Source organism: Falco peregrinus, chromosome 2 (assembly GCF_023634155.1).
Source record: "Falco peregrinus isolate bFalPer1 chromosome 2, bFalPer1.pri, whole genome shotgun sequence".
Taxonomy (NCBI): Eukaryota; Metazoa; Chordata; class Aves; order Falconiformes; family Falconidae; genus Falco; species Falco peregrinus.
Genome location: NC_073722.1, coordinates 94,657,551 through 94,674,521, shown reverse-complemented (window position 1 = coordinate 94,674,521; position 16,971 = coordinate 94,657,551). Strand labels below are relative to the sequence as shown.

The 16,971-nt window shown below is 51.7% G+C and overlaps 1 protein-coding gene across 5 annotated transcripts in view; it reads left to right on the top strand.

Annotated features, from left to right (window-relative positions):
- Positions 1-12,060, top strand: part of RPH3A (rabphilin 3A) — a 36,126-nt gene extending 24,066 nt beyond the window's left edge. For all 5 annotated transcript variants that reach the window (XM_055797121.1, XM_055797122.1, XM_055797123.1 and 2 more), the window contains 12 exons: positions 1,070-1,162; positions 1,333-1,392; positions 1,463-1,666; positions 2,714-2,793; positions 3,152-3,226; positions 4,405-4,514; positions 5,131-5,257; positions 5,786-5,842; positions 6,051-6,202; positions 8,079-8,160; positions 8,675-8,771; positions 9,142-12,060. In XM_055797121.1, coding sequence (XP_055653096.1) covers positions 1,070-1,162; positions 1,333-1,392; positions 1,463-1,666; positions 2,714-2,793; positions 3,152-3,226; positions 4,405-4,514; positions 5,131-5,257; positions 5,786-5,842; positions 6,051-6,202; positions 8,079-8,160; positions 8,675-8,771; positions 9,142-9,272 — 1,268 coding nt within the window. In that variant the 3' untranslated portion in view covers positions 9,273-12,060. The remainder of the gene's footprint in view (positions 1-1,069; positions 1,163-1,332; positions 1,393-1,462; positions 1,667-2,713; positions 2,794-3,151; positions 3,227-4,404; positions 4,515-5,130; positions 5,258-5,785; positions 5,843-6,050; positions 6,203-8,078; positions 8,161-8,674; positions 8,772-9,141) is intronic.
- The last annotated feature ends 4,911 nt before the right edge of the window (positions 12,061-16,971 follow it).

Genomic DNA, 16,971 nt, shown 5'->3' with positions numbered 1-16,971 from the left:
CTGCGTGCTTTTCCCTAAGAGGGGCATCTTATGGCTCGTGAAAGGACATGAGCTTGAAAAGCCCCGTGCACCATACAAGAGCTGTAAGTGAAGGGAGGAGTGGGCTCGGTGCTTACCCGGCCAATTTTAAGCAGAGATGAAATGCAGCTGAGTTGGGACCTGAAGCAGAAGCATTTTTCATGCTGCTGTGCCCCCCACCCCACCCCGTTGCTGCTGGGGCAGGCATGTGCCCCACAAAATGCTGCCAAAGGAGCAGATGTGGAGCAGCCGCGCCAGTGGGAGCCCGTGCTTTGCTGGCAGGGGTCTGGCTGGGGATGTCATTTCTTGTTTCATGAAAATTTTATGTGCTGCAAGCTATTGTAAATGGCTGTGACACAAACGGGTGGCTGACAGGGTGCAGTGGTGCCTGAGTCTTCCCCAGGTGTCTCTAGAAGGGGAGGCACGTGCAGAGACCGCTCTTCATCTAGGAGCTGAGCTTGTGAATTTAACCGGTGAAGCTAAAAACAGCTGGAAAATGTCCAAGTTGTCTTTAATTCCCCGGGGAAGAAAGGAATATTCAATGACAGGGTAGTCAGGTAATAGCTGGAGAGGGGCGTTTGGGGCTGCCTGGGGGAGCTGGTGTTTTAATTCGTGTTTGGGTGGGTAACCCTTGTGCATCTGTGCCCCGTTGCTGCTGTGGGATGTGCGTGCATCTCGGGGGGATGCCATGCAGCAGTAGTCCTGGTGTGCAGGGGGACAAGGGTGTGATGGGCATCTCAGTGATGCTCATGGGTTTGTTCACCTTCCAGCTCAGACCAGTGCCTGGCCACAACCACATCCATCCTCCTGCATTTCCCTTTTGCAGGTGGATCGGTGCAGCACGGGGTCCCCCTAGTGCAATGCTCCCTACTCCAGCCCGGGCTGCACCCTGCTCCCCAAAAGCATGCAGGGCTGAGCTGCTATCTGGGCCACCTCCATCCATCGGCCAAACCTCTCTCTTCCCTGCTGCCTCTGGCTGATTCCAGCTATAACCCACAGCCAAAGCCCCCGGGGCCTGAACACCATTGCTGACCCCCCGCTCTCCTTGCAGGCGTGAAGAGGACCAACTCCCTGCAAGCCCCACGGCCACCCCCACCAGCCGCTGCCAGCCCCGCTCCTGGTCCTGGTCCAGCAGCACCCCCAGGTAGGATGCAATGGGGATGTGGCCAGGATGCTCAGCTCCTGGGGGGGACACCCCAATGCCCTGCCATGGGTGGAGACCCTCCTGCTTGGGACAGTGCTGGTGCTGGGGTGGGAGAGGGATGGAGGGCATGGCCCAGGTGAATGCTCCGGTAATGCTGTGTCTGTCCCCAGCACCACCGGCAGCAGCAAGACCGGGTCCTGGGGCAGCCAGCCGGTTCCCGGAGAGACAAGGTAAAGTTTGGCTGCCTGCGAGGGGCTGGGGAGCAGAGCGTGCCGGGGGCTAACAGGGTCCTTCTCGCAGCGAGCCCGCCACTGGGACCCCCGGAGCTGGCCCGTGCCGCTGCCAGGGAGGAGCGAGGAGGGGGCTACACTGTGCCCTCTGCCAGAGAGGAGAGGCCAGCCCGGCAGCCCCCCACCATCCCGCCGGCATCCACTGCCCCGCCGCGGCAGCCACCCCAGGAGGAAGAGGAGGAGGATGCCAACAGCTATGACTCTGATGAAGGCAGTATGTACCCGGGGTGCTCAGCTGGAGGGGGAGTGAGTGGTTTCTTTGGGAAACCTGGGATTTTGAGGGAGGTGGCTGCTGCAGGACCGTGACTTGCACCATAAGGTCGTGGGTCTCTGGCAGAGAGTCCTTGGGGGATGTTCCTTCCCTGTGGGGCTGCTGGGACAGGGTCTCGCAGGCTGTCCCTGCTCAATCAGTTCAGTGCAGCTCGTGGGATCTTCAGTCTGTTTTACACAAAATTACTGAGCTCTGATGCATGCTGGTTTAGGCTCTGTGCTCACACAACCTTCCCATTTCCAAATTTGAGTCCCAGAGGCGGCTGCCTCTTTCCATCAGAGCATCGTTCGCTGCAAGAAATGCTGTTTGTAGGAAAGGCTTGGTGGCTTCAGTGCCTTTATGCTGTTGAGATCCTGGTGCTCAGGCATCTGCTTCCCTCAAAGGGAATTTGCTGCATGAGGGCGAGTGCCTGTGGCAGGGCAGTGCTTTGCCTGTCCAGCCTGTTCCCACCCAGGGTGGGAAGAGCTGCTCCGGGTTGGGAGCAGGTGCAGAAATCCTGCTCAGGCAGGAGCAGATGGGCTCAGCTGAGGTTCTGTGCTAACTCTTCATCCCTGTGATCTTTTCCTGGTGAGCACGTGAAGACAAGGCTGAACTGGGGTCCAACAAGTCAAAACGGGGGCCAGTCCCCGAGCCTTGGGGAGATGCTGGCCACCCATGGTGGAACACCTTCTCAGGGTGGTCCTGGGGTGGCATTGCCCTGAGAAGGGTTTTTAGGGTTACGTCCTCCTTTGCCTGGCAAATATTAAAGTCAGCTCAGCCCCAGGCTGCCCTCCCTGGGCAGTTCCACCTTTGCAAAGCTCCGATGGCTGCAGCTCGTGACTCTGCCTGGGCTTGTGCGTGGCTGATGCCAGCGCAGTCTCACATGGCTTTTACATTTGAACTGCAAATCTTTCTAATTATTCCTAATCAGGGCTGATTAAACACAGTTATTGGCTGGGTTTTTAACGAGGTCCTATTTCCAACTCTTCCTCCTCTCTCTCTCGCTGCCAGCCACGCTGGGAGCACTGGAGTTCAGCCTGCTCTACGACCAGGAGAACAGCTCCCTGCACTGCACCCTCATCAAGGCCAAAGTAAGCGGTCCTCTTTTTCCCCTTCTTTCACCAATTTAAGTTTGTCTGGCTCCCAGCTCCCCTGGGGCCATGGGATGGAAGCAGTGTGGCCGCTGGCAGAGGCTGCTCCCCTGGGAGACCCAGCCCAGCCCCGCTGGCACAGCTGCTCCTGGATGGGAAGGTCTGTGGGGCTTTTCCTCCAGTGGGTCTGATGTTTTAATGCATCGTGGTACCCATGCCTGCTTGGGGCAGAGAACAAGGCTCTTGGCTTGCTGAACACATTCTTCTTTTTACTGAGTTGCTTCACGAGTAGCTTTTTCTCTTCCCTGGCTTTGCTTGAGGAGGGTTCAGGCACCACGTTTTCTTTATTATCTTTTAGGGCTTAAAACCAATGGACTCAAATGGCCTGGCAGATCCCTATGTCAAACTGCACCTCTTGCCTGGAGCCAGCAAGGTGAGGCTTTACCTGGTTTGGGCATGTTTGGGGCTGGGGATGGAGCAGAGGTTCCTCAAAGCCCCCTGAGGTCCCTTCCTTGTGTCAGACTTTCTCCACTTGATTTCTCTGTGCCACTGCTCACTGCTGCTATATTTGACCCGGGAGGTATCTCTGAAAAGTGATGATGCTTGCAGATGTTCTCCCATACCTGAGGAACAGCTCATCCTGCAGACAGGGATCTGCTTAGGGCTGGAGGGGAGCTCAAGAGGAGGTGACACTGTTAAGGCATCACAAAACATCTGACCAAAAAAATATCTAATTATTACCAGAGTTTGAACGATCCGTTTGCTTTGAAGCTGCAGCATGTTCTCATTACAGTTATAAAGAAATAACCATAGAATAAACCCCTCTAAAAGAAAACCCTGAAAATCTCACTCCCCAGCCCAGCTAAGCTGATCTCAGTGGGGAAACCTTGGAGGAGGGGGATGATCACCACTAGCCCAGTGCCCAAGGGCTGCTGGCTCCTTGCTTTGCAGCCCCTGAGCTCTTTCCTGCAGCAGAGTTTTGCTTAGAGGAACTAAGGGTGAAAGAAGGGGAAAAAATTATAATAAAACCATTGACACGTTTACTTTATGTGCAGGAACTTTCTGGTTTTGTGCAGAATAAATCAAGGTATTGTGGTCTTGGGAGTTGCTTTGATTTCTACTGCCCTCTTGTTTGCTGAGCTTTCTTTTTTTTTTTTTTTTTTTTTTTTGTATTTTGCACACGTGTTTTGCAAAAGAAACATGAGCAAGTGACAGAACTCATTTTTTCCCAAGCTGGCATCTCCTTTAGACCACGAGAGCCCCCGCACAGCCTGCTCTGTGCAACTTTTTCTTGTGCAAGCGTCCTTGAAGGAGCAGACCCCAGACAGTGTAAAAAGCCGGGGGTGAAGGCTGCCCTCACCCCTGCAGGCGGCTGAGTCCCTGGTGTTTGCATAAAGGTCCACCTTGTCGGGTCGGTGATGCTCACCTGAAGTTGATGGCTCACTGGCGCGACAGCCTCAGCAGGCAGCGGCGACATCCTGCAGAGCCCAGTCAAACCACCTCTTGTGAGCCAGAAGTGATGGAGCATCTAATTTACAGTCCACTGCTGGGAGCTGGAATTTAGGTGCGGAGGAGTTCTGGGTGTAATTATGCCATGTTTTCATGCCGTAGTCAAATAAGCTGAGGACGAAGACGCTGCGCAACACCCGTAACCCTGTGTGGAACGAGACCCTGGTGTACCACGGCATCACAGATGAGGACATGCAAAGGAAAACCCTCAGGCAAGCAGAGGAGCTGGGGTACCCCATGGTGCGGTGGGATGGGGACTGTGGGCATCCTTGCCCAGAGCATCGAGAGCCAGCCTTCCTCAGGAGGGCATGGGCAGCAAAGTGCAGGTGTTGACAGGGCACCTGGAAATGCAGGATTTTTGGTCAAAATCAACATGCTTCACATGAACATGCTGATTTTAATGTTCCTTTTAAGAAGAGAAGGAAAGATGCTTTGACCCTGTCATATAATATTAAATTTATTGGCATTACTATTATTCTTATCAGCACAGAGATACATGTATTGTGTATCCATGCCTGATTTGACAGTATCCCAGCAAAACATTTCAATGTCTCTAAAACTTTTTGGCATTTTCTGTCCACGGGAAACTTCCACCTTTTGATTTCTTGCCCCATCGCAGAGCGTATATTAAAAATGTTCGTTTTTCTGACAAAACAGAAGTTTGGTTTTCTGACTGCTTGTGGTCAGAGAAGAGCCAGGTGGATGGAGGCTTTGGTGGTGCTTTGCTTTGTTCACTCCCTGAGCAGTGCCCCTGCAGGAGTGGGTTTGTGCTCTGGAGTCAGGTACTGCTCCAGCATGGTCGATGTTCACCTCTCCTGTTCCCTTCAGGATCTCCGTATGTGATGAAGACAAATTTGGCCACAATGAGTTTATTGGAGAAACTAGGGTTTCCTTGAAAAAACTCAAAGCCAATCAGAAAAAGAACTTCAACATCTGCTTGGAGAGAGTAATACCAGTGAGTTTCTCTGAAATTTCTTTCTGCTGCCATTAATGTTGAGGCTGCTAACAGATGGCATGGGAGGGAGCTAGGGATGGGATTGGAGCTGGAACCAGCCAAGAGCTGTAGGCGCCTGACCTCACTGGTATTTTTAGGGGTTGGATTCCTACCCATGCCTGGGCTGATGTGACAAGGTCAAGGTCAAGGATGAGAAAGTGGTGGGAAGCCAGGGGAAGTGACTCTGGAGACATCTCTGGTGGCTGTGGATCTGCTGGTGTCACTGGGCTATGCTGATGTGCGTGTCCACTGAGGGGGAGAGGGTGGGTGGCTCCATCCCTGAGCTCTGCTTCCCAGTGCTGCAGGTGAGGTGCTGAGTCTTCTGAGATGAAGGTTGATGGAGCGGGTGAACGTACCTGAGTCCCCTTCCACTCCTGGCTCTAGCCAAAGAGCAGGGCTGGGCTCCCAGGGATGCTTTTGCCATGGGACGGTGCCTCTCCCAGCTGCAGTAACTCATGGCAGTCTCTTTTTTTCCCTTCTCCATCCAAGATGAAGCGTGCTGGAACAACTGGCTCATCCCGTGGGATGGCATTGTACGAAGAGGAGGTAAGAGTCCTTGGAGGATGACAGGCTCCACGCATGTTTCATCCATTGCCTCTCATATACAAGCCTTTTTTTTTTTTTTCCTTCCCCCCCCCCCCCCCTTATGGGGATACAAGGTTCCTTTGTGTCCATCTTGCCTCATCTGCTCTGCAGTTGACGGTCGTCTTCGCTCAGCCCCTGCGTCCCCATCTCTGGTTGCTTCCCCTTGCAGGTAGACCGTGGTGGGGATGTGGAGGAGCGTGGGAAGATCCTTGTGTCCCTCATGTACAGCACCCAGCAGGGCGGCTTGATCGTCGGCATCGTACGCTGCGTGCATTTAGCAGCTATGGATGCCAACGGATACTCAGACCCTTTCGTTAAACTGTAAGTGAGGGCTGGGGGTGGCTTAGCGCGGTGACTTGTGGTCGTGGGGCCACCCGCTGTCCTTCAGCAGTAGCTGAGATCTCCTTCCAAAACCCCTGGAGAGAGGACAGCGTTTTCCAAGCACTTTGAGGCTTCATGCTGGAGTGAGCTGCCCACCAGCGATGCCTGCGCGAGGTGGTAACAGCCCTGCCGTGGCTGAAGTTAGTGACTCACCCAGCCCTCAGGTCCATCCCAAATGCACTGACCCAACAGCCATCTCATAGCCGCGGAGCTGGAGGCCAAGAGGTCCTTCTCTCCAGCTCTGACTGCAGGGCAGGGGTGGCTTGATGTCCCTCCACGCATGATGAGGAGCATGTGCCCCACTTGCTGCCCCACAGGCACACGTCTGGTTGTATCTGGGGTACCTGGGATCGCCCTGCCCACCTGTCCCATGGAGCTGGAGGCCAAGAGGTCCTCCTCTCCAGCTCTGACCCACCATGGCCGCAGGGCAGGGGTGGCTTGAATGTCCCTCCACGCATGACGAGGAGCATGTGCCCCCCCTTGCTGCCCCACAGGCACACGTGCTGGTTGTACCTGGGATCACCCTGCCCTGCCTGTCCTTGTCCCATGCCGTGTCCCCGCTGCGAACAATTTAGCTTAAGACAGACAGTGGTATTTGCTGCGGTCGGCGCTGGCGATGCCTTGCTGTGACATGGAGCGGGTCTCCTCCAGCAGCATCTCGCCCGTCGGCACGCTCGGCTGCGGAGGCAGGCGATGGGGGAGCGGCGCTTGTCGGGTGGCTCCTGCCAACGGTGGGGGGATAAGATTGTTTGAACTCGAACCTCATAAACTGTGACATGGAGAGAACCCTGCAGCCATTCCTGGTTGTAGTTTTTGTTGCTGGTTGTTTTGCCTTCAGAAAAAAACCTCTGTTCTCCCTAAAACTCATTCAATAAATCCTACGTTGAACATTTTGCACGTCTTCTGCAGCTGAGTGGAACAGAGTAGTTTTCCCTCTCAGGGTGTCTCTTATTTTTTTATATTTTCCATTCAACAAACAAAAGATGGTGGCTTTCCATTTTTAAATCAATTTCTACTACAGATCTAATTAATCCCAACTCCACAATTTAGTTCTGGGTCTGCAGCCAGGCTGCAAAGCCCGAGCCCCTAATTTTTCCCACATTTGCTAGATGAACCTACCTCGGCTGAGTATACTAGTCTGTGTGGTATTAAACACTAATGGATTAATTTTGTATTATTTTTTTTTCCATACTTCTCCTCATCTCTGGACGCATTCACACATTCTTGGCTGGTTTTTCCAGTGGCCAGACTGGGTGACTGGCCCTGTGATTGCCCTCGTCTGCTGTTGTCCAGCCCAGCTGCTCATCTTCTGTATGCCCTGACCATTTCAGCTGCTCCCCGCCGTCTGCCTCGGCAGGTTCCTCCCCAGCAAAATGCAGAGTTCACCCACTTTTTCTCCATAAAACTACAACCATTTCTTTTAGCGTGGCTTGTGGGGAAAAAACCTTGGGACCAGTGTGTGGTTTGGAAGGACATCAAGGGTTCGCTGCTTTCTGGTGTCTGAAGCTTACCCAGCCGCTCTGAGCAAGAGATGCTCTCCCAGAGCGGTTTCTGTTGAGCTCAGCACCTAGTTTCCCATGTCTTGTCTGGCAATCCAAGAGGGGGAAAGAAAAAAAAAAGTATTCAGGATTTTACTGGTTTTACATTTATTTTAGCTCATTTTAGAAAGTGGGAAGAGAGGGTGGGTAAACAATTTCTTTCACTTAAATAAGTATCTTCTGTTGCTTTTTTTCTAGCCCCAAACCTCACTTTTTTTACCTTATAAGCTCACACTGTTCTTGAACTTGAGTTTTGAGCTGTTTTCTGTTGCCCCCAGTTGGCTGAAACCTGACATGGGAAAAAAGGCCAAGCACAAGACACAGATTAAGAAGAAAACATTGAATCCTGAGTTTAATGAGGTAAGGATGGATCTATTTTATTTTTTATATATATTATTAAATCAGCTTAGCTAATTACTATGTTGGATGGAGGAGGTTGAAGACAAACTCCCTGACGTTCAGATCCTTGCTTGGGTTCCTTTCCCCTTCTGCGCCCAGGAATGTTTTGGGAATGGCTTTGCTATGGGACTTTCCTCTGGTGCTGCTGGCTCCATGTCACCCCAGTGCCGTGGGTGGGATGAGCATCCCTGGGGGTCCCTGCGGGTGGTGCTGCTTTGGTGGGACACCTGCAAAGTGCTCGCTTAGATACAGGGGATGAGCTCAGCTTAGGGGTTTGTGCAGCATGCTGTGATCCTGGGAGGACAAGTGCCCCAGGGAAAGGAGCGTTTGCTCTTTGTTAGTGTATTTTAATTATCCTCTCTCTGGATTTTGAATTTGGGCTGTACAGAGACATCACTTGCAATTCCTTAACTGCAGTTTTCTGGGTGTATTTTCCTGGGGTGCTTGGTGTGACGTGGGTGTTCTCCTCCTGCAGGAGTTCTTCTATGATATAAAACACAGCGACCTGGCCAAGAAGTCACTGGACATTTCTGTCTGGGATTACGACATCGGAAAATCGAATGATTACATCGGTGAGCTGAAAGTCTCTGCACTCTGTGGTATGGTTTTGATGCCCAATGCAGTGCTGGCTGTACAGGAGGGGTGCGTAGGTTGCCTGTCCTGTGAGGAGCCTCAGGCTGAGCTTTGAGATGGGACTGTGCAAGTTGGTTGGGTGCTTGTTATCAGGCCACCAAATACAGTGCACTCACCGTGCTGCCCCATCTCCAGCATCCCATGGGGTCTTCCGTGCAGGCAGAGCACCTCTGCTCATTTCCATGAGATTTTAAATCCAGGAGGTGGAAAGGAATGCTACAAACGTGGGGTCTGTCCCCATGGAAGTAATTTATTGGAACATCAGCATCATCCCTGAATAAGATGTCTCCTCTTCTCCCTTTCTTCCAGGCGGCTGTCAGCTCGGCATTACGGCTAAGGGGGAGCGCTTGAAACACTGGTACGAATGCTTGAAGAACAAGGACAAGAAGATTGAACGCTGGCACACCCTCCAAAACGAGAACCACGTTGCCAGTGATTAAAAGGAGCCACTGCCCAAACCTCCCCAAATGGCCCATCCTCTGCCAAGCCCCTGTAGATCTCTGATGTCCGTCTTCCAGCGCAGTCATGCCTTGCTACATGCCTCTGGTCCCAGGGCAGCAGCACACTTCTGCCTCCTCCGAGCATCCTCTGTGCCCTGTCCTCACCTCCACCTGAAAACTAACCCATATCTTTTATATTATCTTCCTTTGGGGTTTTGGTTGGTTTGGTTTGGTTTTTTGGGGGGGTTGTCATTGAATTATCCTGATGTGTAATTTTGTCAAGCAATATTTACCCTCTGACTGTTCCTCTTTCTCACTAGTCTCACGCACACAGTGATAGCGTTCCCGTTGTGTGTGTGTATGTGTGATGCTCTGTGTTCCTCCAGCCTCCGCTCGTGTGGCTCGTCCCATCACCACTGGCTTGTGGCTCCTTTATCTCCCAGCGGGATGTGTGGCCACCGGCCCGGCCATGCTCTCGTCCAGCCTAGAGGGGGTTCAGTGCTGGTGTCGGAGCATCAGCCCGTTCTGCTTGTGTGATATCGATACCTCAGTTGCAATAATGAAAAAGCTGTTTGGTGTGGGTCGTAACTATAGCCTGGTATCTGTGTTGTTGTGATTAGGCTAAAGCCTGTGTCACTGATGTAATCCTGTGAGTCCTGCTTGAGCTTTTGTTCTGATTTGGTACACTTGAGCAATATTGTGGTCCATCCTTTGCTGAGAAGATCCACCACTAACACAGTAACGAGAAGGTGAAATAGGGAGCCGCTCTGCGCTCACAGGGAACCAGAGATTGGGGTTGGTTTGTGTTCATTTCCAGCCACCATGTGCGGTTCCTTTTGCCCCAGGAACTCGCACGCTCTGTTGCTGTAGGAGCCCACCCACGTTTCGAGCTCATGACTACCTCCTCCTCACCTCCCAGCTGCGTAGTAGTGACTAGCCGAACCCCAAGGGCAGCCCCTGGGCCCTCCTCGGACTACCCTGCTGCCAACCCTTTGCCGTACCACATGCAGGAGGGAAGCCAAGGGAGAAAATACTTCCCACCAACTAGCTGATGTGTGCAAGGATTATTGCTTTAAAATACCACAAATACTGAACTTAGCTGGAACAGTTAGAGGTCTTCCAAACTTTGGGCGGGTTTTTTTGTTTGTTTGTTTGGGGAGGGGGTTTGGGGGTTTGTTTTTGTTGCAAGTCTGCACAAGAACCATTGTCTTCAACCTGCGCTTTAAGGATCATAATGATCATCTGAAGGTGTTTTTGTTCTCGATAGCAGGAGAGCGTCAAATGCTCTCAGACTGACGCTGATCAGGTTTGGTACCATTCGCTGTCTCTGGACAACTTCAAGCATTGCGATGTTGATAGTAGCACAATAAGCACTACTGGAATATATTGTTGGCCAGCTACACGCTGCGCATGTTGTATGAAACCTGAACCTCAGCCCCCTTGGTTCACGCTGTTGTCCCATGACTTCCCTTGCAACCGCTCCTGTCATCTGCTGGCATGCTGTCGTGTGGCGTGTTCTCAATTCAGCTGTGCCGCAGAGCTGTTTCTTTTGAATTGGATGAGTTATTTTCCTATTCTTGATATTATTTTTTTTAATATTTCTTTCCCCCCCGTCCCCCAGCAGAGCTTGCTCTGAGCGCTGACTTGCAACGAGCATCTCTGCAGGGCTGTGGTTCCTGCAGCTGTGTGCTGAGCGATGCTAAGGTCCCTGTGTGATGCCAACCTCTCTGCCTGCCCAGCGATGCTCCTGCTGCAGAGCAGCCCTTGCCCAGCCCAGCTCAGGGTTGCACATCCAAGAAAATCTGTTTTTCCCCACCCTAGCCCAGCCTGGATGCTGCCAGCTCATCGCACCCTGCTCTCCACCAGGAGACATCCTTGGACCATGGATGGGAAAAGCAAACCTAAACCAGCCTGTGCATCCTCTGCTCTACTCAACCAGAGCTGGAACAGCTCTTTTATCATCCCAGGCTCCATCCTGTGGCACGGCCACCGAGATGGGAGCTGCTCGGGGCATGATGCACAGAAGAGTGTAATAGCAGAGGGCATTCTGGGAAATTTTCCCCGTTCTTTTGTGCAGTTCTTGACTCTGCACCAGTAAGTGTGCAACATTCCAGAGACCCTGAGCCACACTGCCCTCGGTGCAGGCTGTGCAGAGAACCCAGACTGAAACAACCTGCTGCTTTCGGATTGTTTCCCTCTGCATCCCACACAGCCACGCCTGAGAACTCCCTGCTCTGGGCAGAGGTGGTTCGGCTGTAGGATGCTGCTATGATCCCTTCCAGAGTGATGGACCTGGCCAAAACCTTTGCACCTTGCCTATATCTCTTGGAGCAGCAGCTGGGCATGGTGTGTTGCCAAGCTGTGCTGGGGAAATGTGTGGCTGGGGATGAAATTACCTTAAAGAAAAAAAAAAATTCTGAGAAATCCCTTAATTTATTCCAGACCTGCAGCAGCCCAGCCTCCTCTGTGTTTGCAGACTAATTAAATTAATGTTGCCTTTACCCATGTCCGGTATTGACCTTCTCTGCTCAGCCTGCTTTCCTTTCAGACAACTGATACTCAAATCATCTTTTTGCACCCATAAAATAAAGTGCAACTTGCCAATTTCCCTCCTGGTATTGTGCAAACCGCAGTCCTTGTCTCTGCCACCCTCTTCTCAGTTTTTCTGATGGTAATTTTTGCCCTGAATGACTTCTTTTTGTTGTAAATAAAGCATGCACTATGGATTGGGAATGGTGAAAAAAAAAAAAAAGAAAAAAAGCCTCTTCTACTGCTGTTTGCATTCAAACTTGCATGCAGTGATTTTACAGCAAAATATCAGTTTACAACTATTAAGAGAAAAAGAAAATGTTACACAGGAACTAGAAATACTCCAGTCTTCCGCTGCATGCAGCACAACATCCTCTCTTGATGTGGTAGCTAATAAAGTGAGACTATTGGAAAAGAAAAAAAAAATCTATTTTTTGGCTTCTTTCATTCCCTGTGGGAATGTGAACCCTGTGGGCTGGTGGGGGTGGGCAGACATCCTGGTTGTGGGAATTTGTGTTGGGCTTGGGGGTGCTGGGTGGTTGTGCTGGTCTCAAGATGTTGAGGAGTTTGGGAGGGCAGGGTGCAACCCCTTCTCTGTGGGGAGGGGTCTCAGCTCTGCAGAGCTCAGCATGGCTCTTTTGCACCCCTGGGGGTAAGGGAGGTGATGTCAGTGTCGGTGAATAGTCTGGGTTAAAATCGTGGGGGTATTGTGCACAGCCCAGGCAGCTGTGAGCTCCCGCTCTTCATGCCTTGTTGGGTGCAAATGTGGTGGGACCACGCTGCTGGGGGAGATCCTGATGCACGTGGTGGTGGTTGCTGCTTTTCTCTGGTGCTGCTGTGGGTCCCCTCAAAAAGCAAACCCACCCCTTAAGAAACCAGCCTCCTGGTGCCTTTCTTCATGCCCCAGCCCTTCTCCCCAGTTTAGAGGAGGAAGAGCCCCTCTCCCACCAGGACAGGCTGAGAGCTGGGCTTGTTCAGCCAGAACGGGCAGCTCCGGGGAGACCTTACAGTGGTACTTCGGCGGTTGTAAGGCAGGTGGGAACAGACTTTTTAGTAGGTCCTGTAGCCCTAGGACAAGGGGAGGTGGTCTTAAACTAGAAAAGGGCGGATTTAGATCAGATATAAGGAAGAAATTCTTTACTGTGAGGGTGGTGGGACACTGGCACAGGCTGCCCAGCGCAGCTGTGGGTGCCCCATCCCTGGAGGTGCTCAAGGCCGGGCTGGATGGGGCTGGGAGCAACCTGGGCTGGTGGAAGGTGTCCCTGCCCGTGGCAGGGGGGTGGAACTAGGTGGTCTTTAAGGTCCCTTCCAACCCAAACCACACTGGGATTCATTTAGCTGCAGGTCCTGTTGCACCACTGCAGGAAAACGCACCCTCCAGCCACTGAGCCACCCAAGCAAAAATTTTTCCTTTTTATATTTTTTTTATATATATAATTTATATATTTATTTATATATTTTATTAAATTATTATTATTATTATTGCTTTTTAGGCTCAGTTTCCAGCAGATCATTGGGAAAGGACACGCTGGGATGGTGGGAGCCCATGGGATGGCAACAGGCGTGGCTCCATGGGGGTTATGCCCCAGCCCTGGGCAGGGGGTTGCGGGTGGTGGCCTCGTCTCTTAGGGACACCCGCACCCTGCATGTACCCAGGAAGGACCCGTGGGGACCGAGCCGAGCACTGGAGAGTGGCTGCGTGGGTCTGGCGCCGATGCCCAGAGACAGCAGCAGATGTCACTGATGCTCCAGGTATGGCGCAGGCAGGAGGTGCCGGAAGGCTGCCCACCACCTAGTGTCCCCTCACCACCCTCCGGTGGTGGGACTCCCTCAGTATCACCCGTCTTGGTGGTGGGACCTCTCACCCCTTCGGTAGCACCCATCGTGGTGGTGCCCCCCCCCCATATGCAGTCTTCATGCAAGCTGTGGCTGAGCCTTGATGGGTGACAGTCTTGGGGTGGTGGAGGAGCTGCCCCATCCCCATGGCTGCTCCCATATGCTGCAGGTTTAACCTGGTTGCCCTGAGGCCAGGCCAGTGGTGGTTCTTCAGGAGAGGTCTCTGGGCAGTTAAAGCCTCCTGAAATGTCTGCACTGAGGTGCCATCACAGTGCATTGCAGTTGGTTTGGAAAAAAATGCCCAGGAGAGACCTGCAAGCCAGGGTCCACATTCCTTCCCTGAGCCACTGGTGGCCAGCTGGACCCATCTTGGAGCAAATAGGTCAAAATGGCAGGTTAGATACCTCCTTGTGGTAATTGGAGTGTTTGTGTAAGAGGATTTGTGTTTGCATGCCAGGAGCAAGGACTGGCATGGAATATCTCCAAGATATTTAAAATTGCTGGGTGCTGCCAACTGTATGCGCTGCTCTTAATGAGGACCCTGAGCTCTCCCGCTGCTCAGGAGAAGACCTCATGTTCTCATGCATGCTGGCAGGAAAACAACCAGAGCTTGAACGTACACAGCAGTGACTCAACTGTCTGGGGTGATCTCATCTTTGGGGGCAAACTCCAAAGAAAAGGGGGGAAATGACACTAGCTCCTGGTGAGCTGCAGGCTGCGTGTGCATGTCTTCAGAGGGCAAGGAGAGGGACGGTCGCTGAGGACAATGGGCACAGAGCTCTTCGGTTATGTCATGCTGGATGCTAAGAGGCTTCAACAGAGAAAAATAGGTCTTTTTCCAGAAAGGGTGAAGCTGTAAGCATGATTGCTCCCAGTGACAGCCAGTGGTGGTATTTCAGGTGGGGTGGGAGGAAGAAAGAGCAAAACCCCGTAATCACCAGATATGCTGAGAACAGCGGGGCCAAGTGCACCCCCTCTTTCCTGCCGCTAAAGCGGTTAACACTTGTTCTCTTCCAAACCTTTAGTGGCAGAAAATATTTGGGCCTTTGTCCTCTGAAAAAATAGTTCCCAGAGGTGTCTAGCAGCCTTAAAATCGAGCTTTAATTCCCTCTTATTAGTGTTTTTCAGCATGAGAACTTCCCATCGATTTTTCCTCCCTGTGGCTGCTGGGCATTGGTGCAGTGAGCGGTGAGAGAAGATGTCCCAGCAAAGAGGTCCCAGTGGAAGGGTCCCAGCCAAGAGGTCCCAGTGGAGCAGCCACCCAGTTCCAGCCGAGGATGGGAGCTGGCATCCCCTGTATCCCCTGTGATTAAGATGCTGCCTTGTTTAATTGTGGGCAAGGCAGAGCCAGCTGTGGTCGGCTGTGAAGTCCTGAATGGAAAAGGCTTCAAAAGAGAGAAAGAGGCATTTTGAGCAAACCCATGGGGATGAGAGAGGATCCTTTGTTCCCCCTGATTGATATTGCTGCTCCCATTTTCTTCTCAGCCTCTCTGAAAAGGAAGCCCTTGGATTGCAAATTGCGCTTGATCAGGACCATTATTTGCATGTTCTGCTTTTGTAGGTAGCTTTACGGTTTTAATTACATCTCAGAACATCTGAATCGTTCTGCTGTTCCAACCAGTTTCCTTGCGTGCTAATTAGATTTAGACCTTCGGTGCAATCAATAGATTCTCATCTCAGTACTGGCCAAGCCAGTCATGACCAGTAATTTACAGCTCTAGTTGTTCTGAAATCAATACAGATTTGCTCTTCATTGAGAGGGCTGTAAAACATGGGTGACAGCAGGCACGCTAAGCAGTTGACATGGAAGCAGGTCCCTTGCTGGTCTTGGAGAGAGGCCAGTATGGTCAGAGAGGAAAAGCTGCCGGACTGGCAACTAGAACAGACCTCTCCGGCTGAACGAGCACCAGGCTGAAGATGTTGACAAAGCGTTGGGCTCTTGCTCATCTCCTGGAGTGGGAGATGCAAAATACAGCGTATGGCCAAGCAGCTCCTCTCCAAGGTGCACATCGCTCCAGAAGGTCATGGCAGCACTCAGTGACCCAAATCATGCCAGCATCCCATAGTGTTCTCTTCTAACCTATCTCCTCGGGGTATAATTCATAAAAAGGTCATGTTATGGCACTCTCATAACATGTCCTACATCATCCTGGGGTGGCAGGAGGGCACTGAGGCTCTCCTGCTGCACTGAGCAGGACAGAAACCTTCCTCGGCTTTCCATCTTCTGGGAGAAAAAAAGAAAATAAATAAAAGCAAACTTCTTTTACTATTTAACATTTCACTTAAAAAATAGAGCAGCTCAACTAAATAAATCCCTCTTCTATCCGCTTTCAAGCCCAGCTTTTCAAAAAGCCTGCAGCTAGAAATCTCTTTATCTTGTAGGGCACAGATAACAATGTAATTATGAGCTCAGATCAATGGCTTTCATCTCATCGGTGCTCAGCCTAAAAATAAACTGTTATTCTTTCACTCAGATGCACAAAGCTGGGGCTAGCATCTCCCATGGGCTACTGGCCCACTGCAGAACCATTTATGGGCAGCGGTGGGGCTGGAGACAGTCTGCGGGGGGGGTCTGGAGAGTCCACACAAAGCCTTTCCCTGGGGAAAACTGAGGGTTTGGGTTGTCTTATTCCGACAGGGTAACGTTGGGTCCCAAGCGGGAGAGGCCAGTGAAGATGCCCAGGTGATGCTCACCTCCTCCTGACCACCTTACGGAGCCACTGCCACATCCCTGCCACGCCGGTGGCTGCAGTGACATCGCCTATGAAGTACAAAGCCACATTTTAGTGGTTGTGTGAGTTCTGGAGACTTTCTCGGGAAAGAAAAATCCAAAGAATAAATATCAGCCTTTTTTATTGCATGCCGCATAATAGGAACGTAACTTATTGCCATTGGAGAGCGGAGTGCTTGGCAGCTATCATAAATCCCCAAATCCAATAGACTCTGCTTGCACTTAAACAAAAGTAGCAACGGATGTACAGACAAACAGTGAGCATAACTGGAATGGGGAATCAAGTATTTTGATTAATCACAGCTTGAATATCAACTGGGCATAATGCTATTTTCTTGTACGGGCAGAGCCCCCAGAAGGTGTACCTGCTGCCAGCTGACAGCATCGGAACAACAAATGCACTAAATGTTGTGGTATTTCTGCTAGCATGGCTTGGGGTGGTCCAGCACGGCACCTGCACCTCTGGCATGTGGGAACCGGATCAGTGCCAGGCTCAACCGTAGTAAAATTTTGTACTTGCTAACTGCAAACCCAGCCCACCTGAGCAATGCCAACCCAGCTGGGAGGGGAAAGTGGCATTTAATCAGCAACGTGCATCCAAGT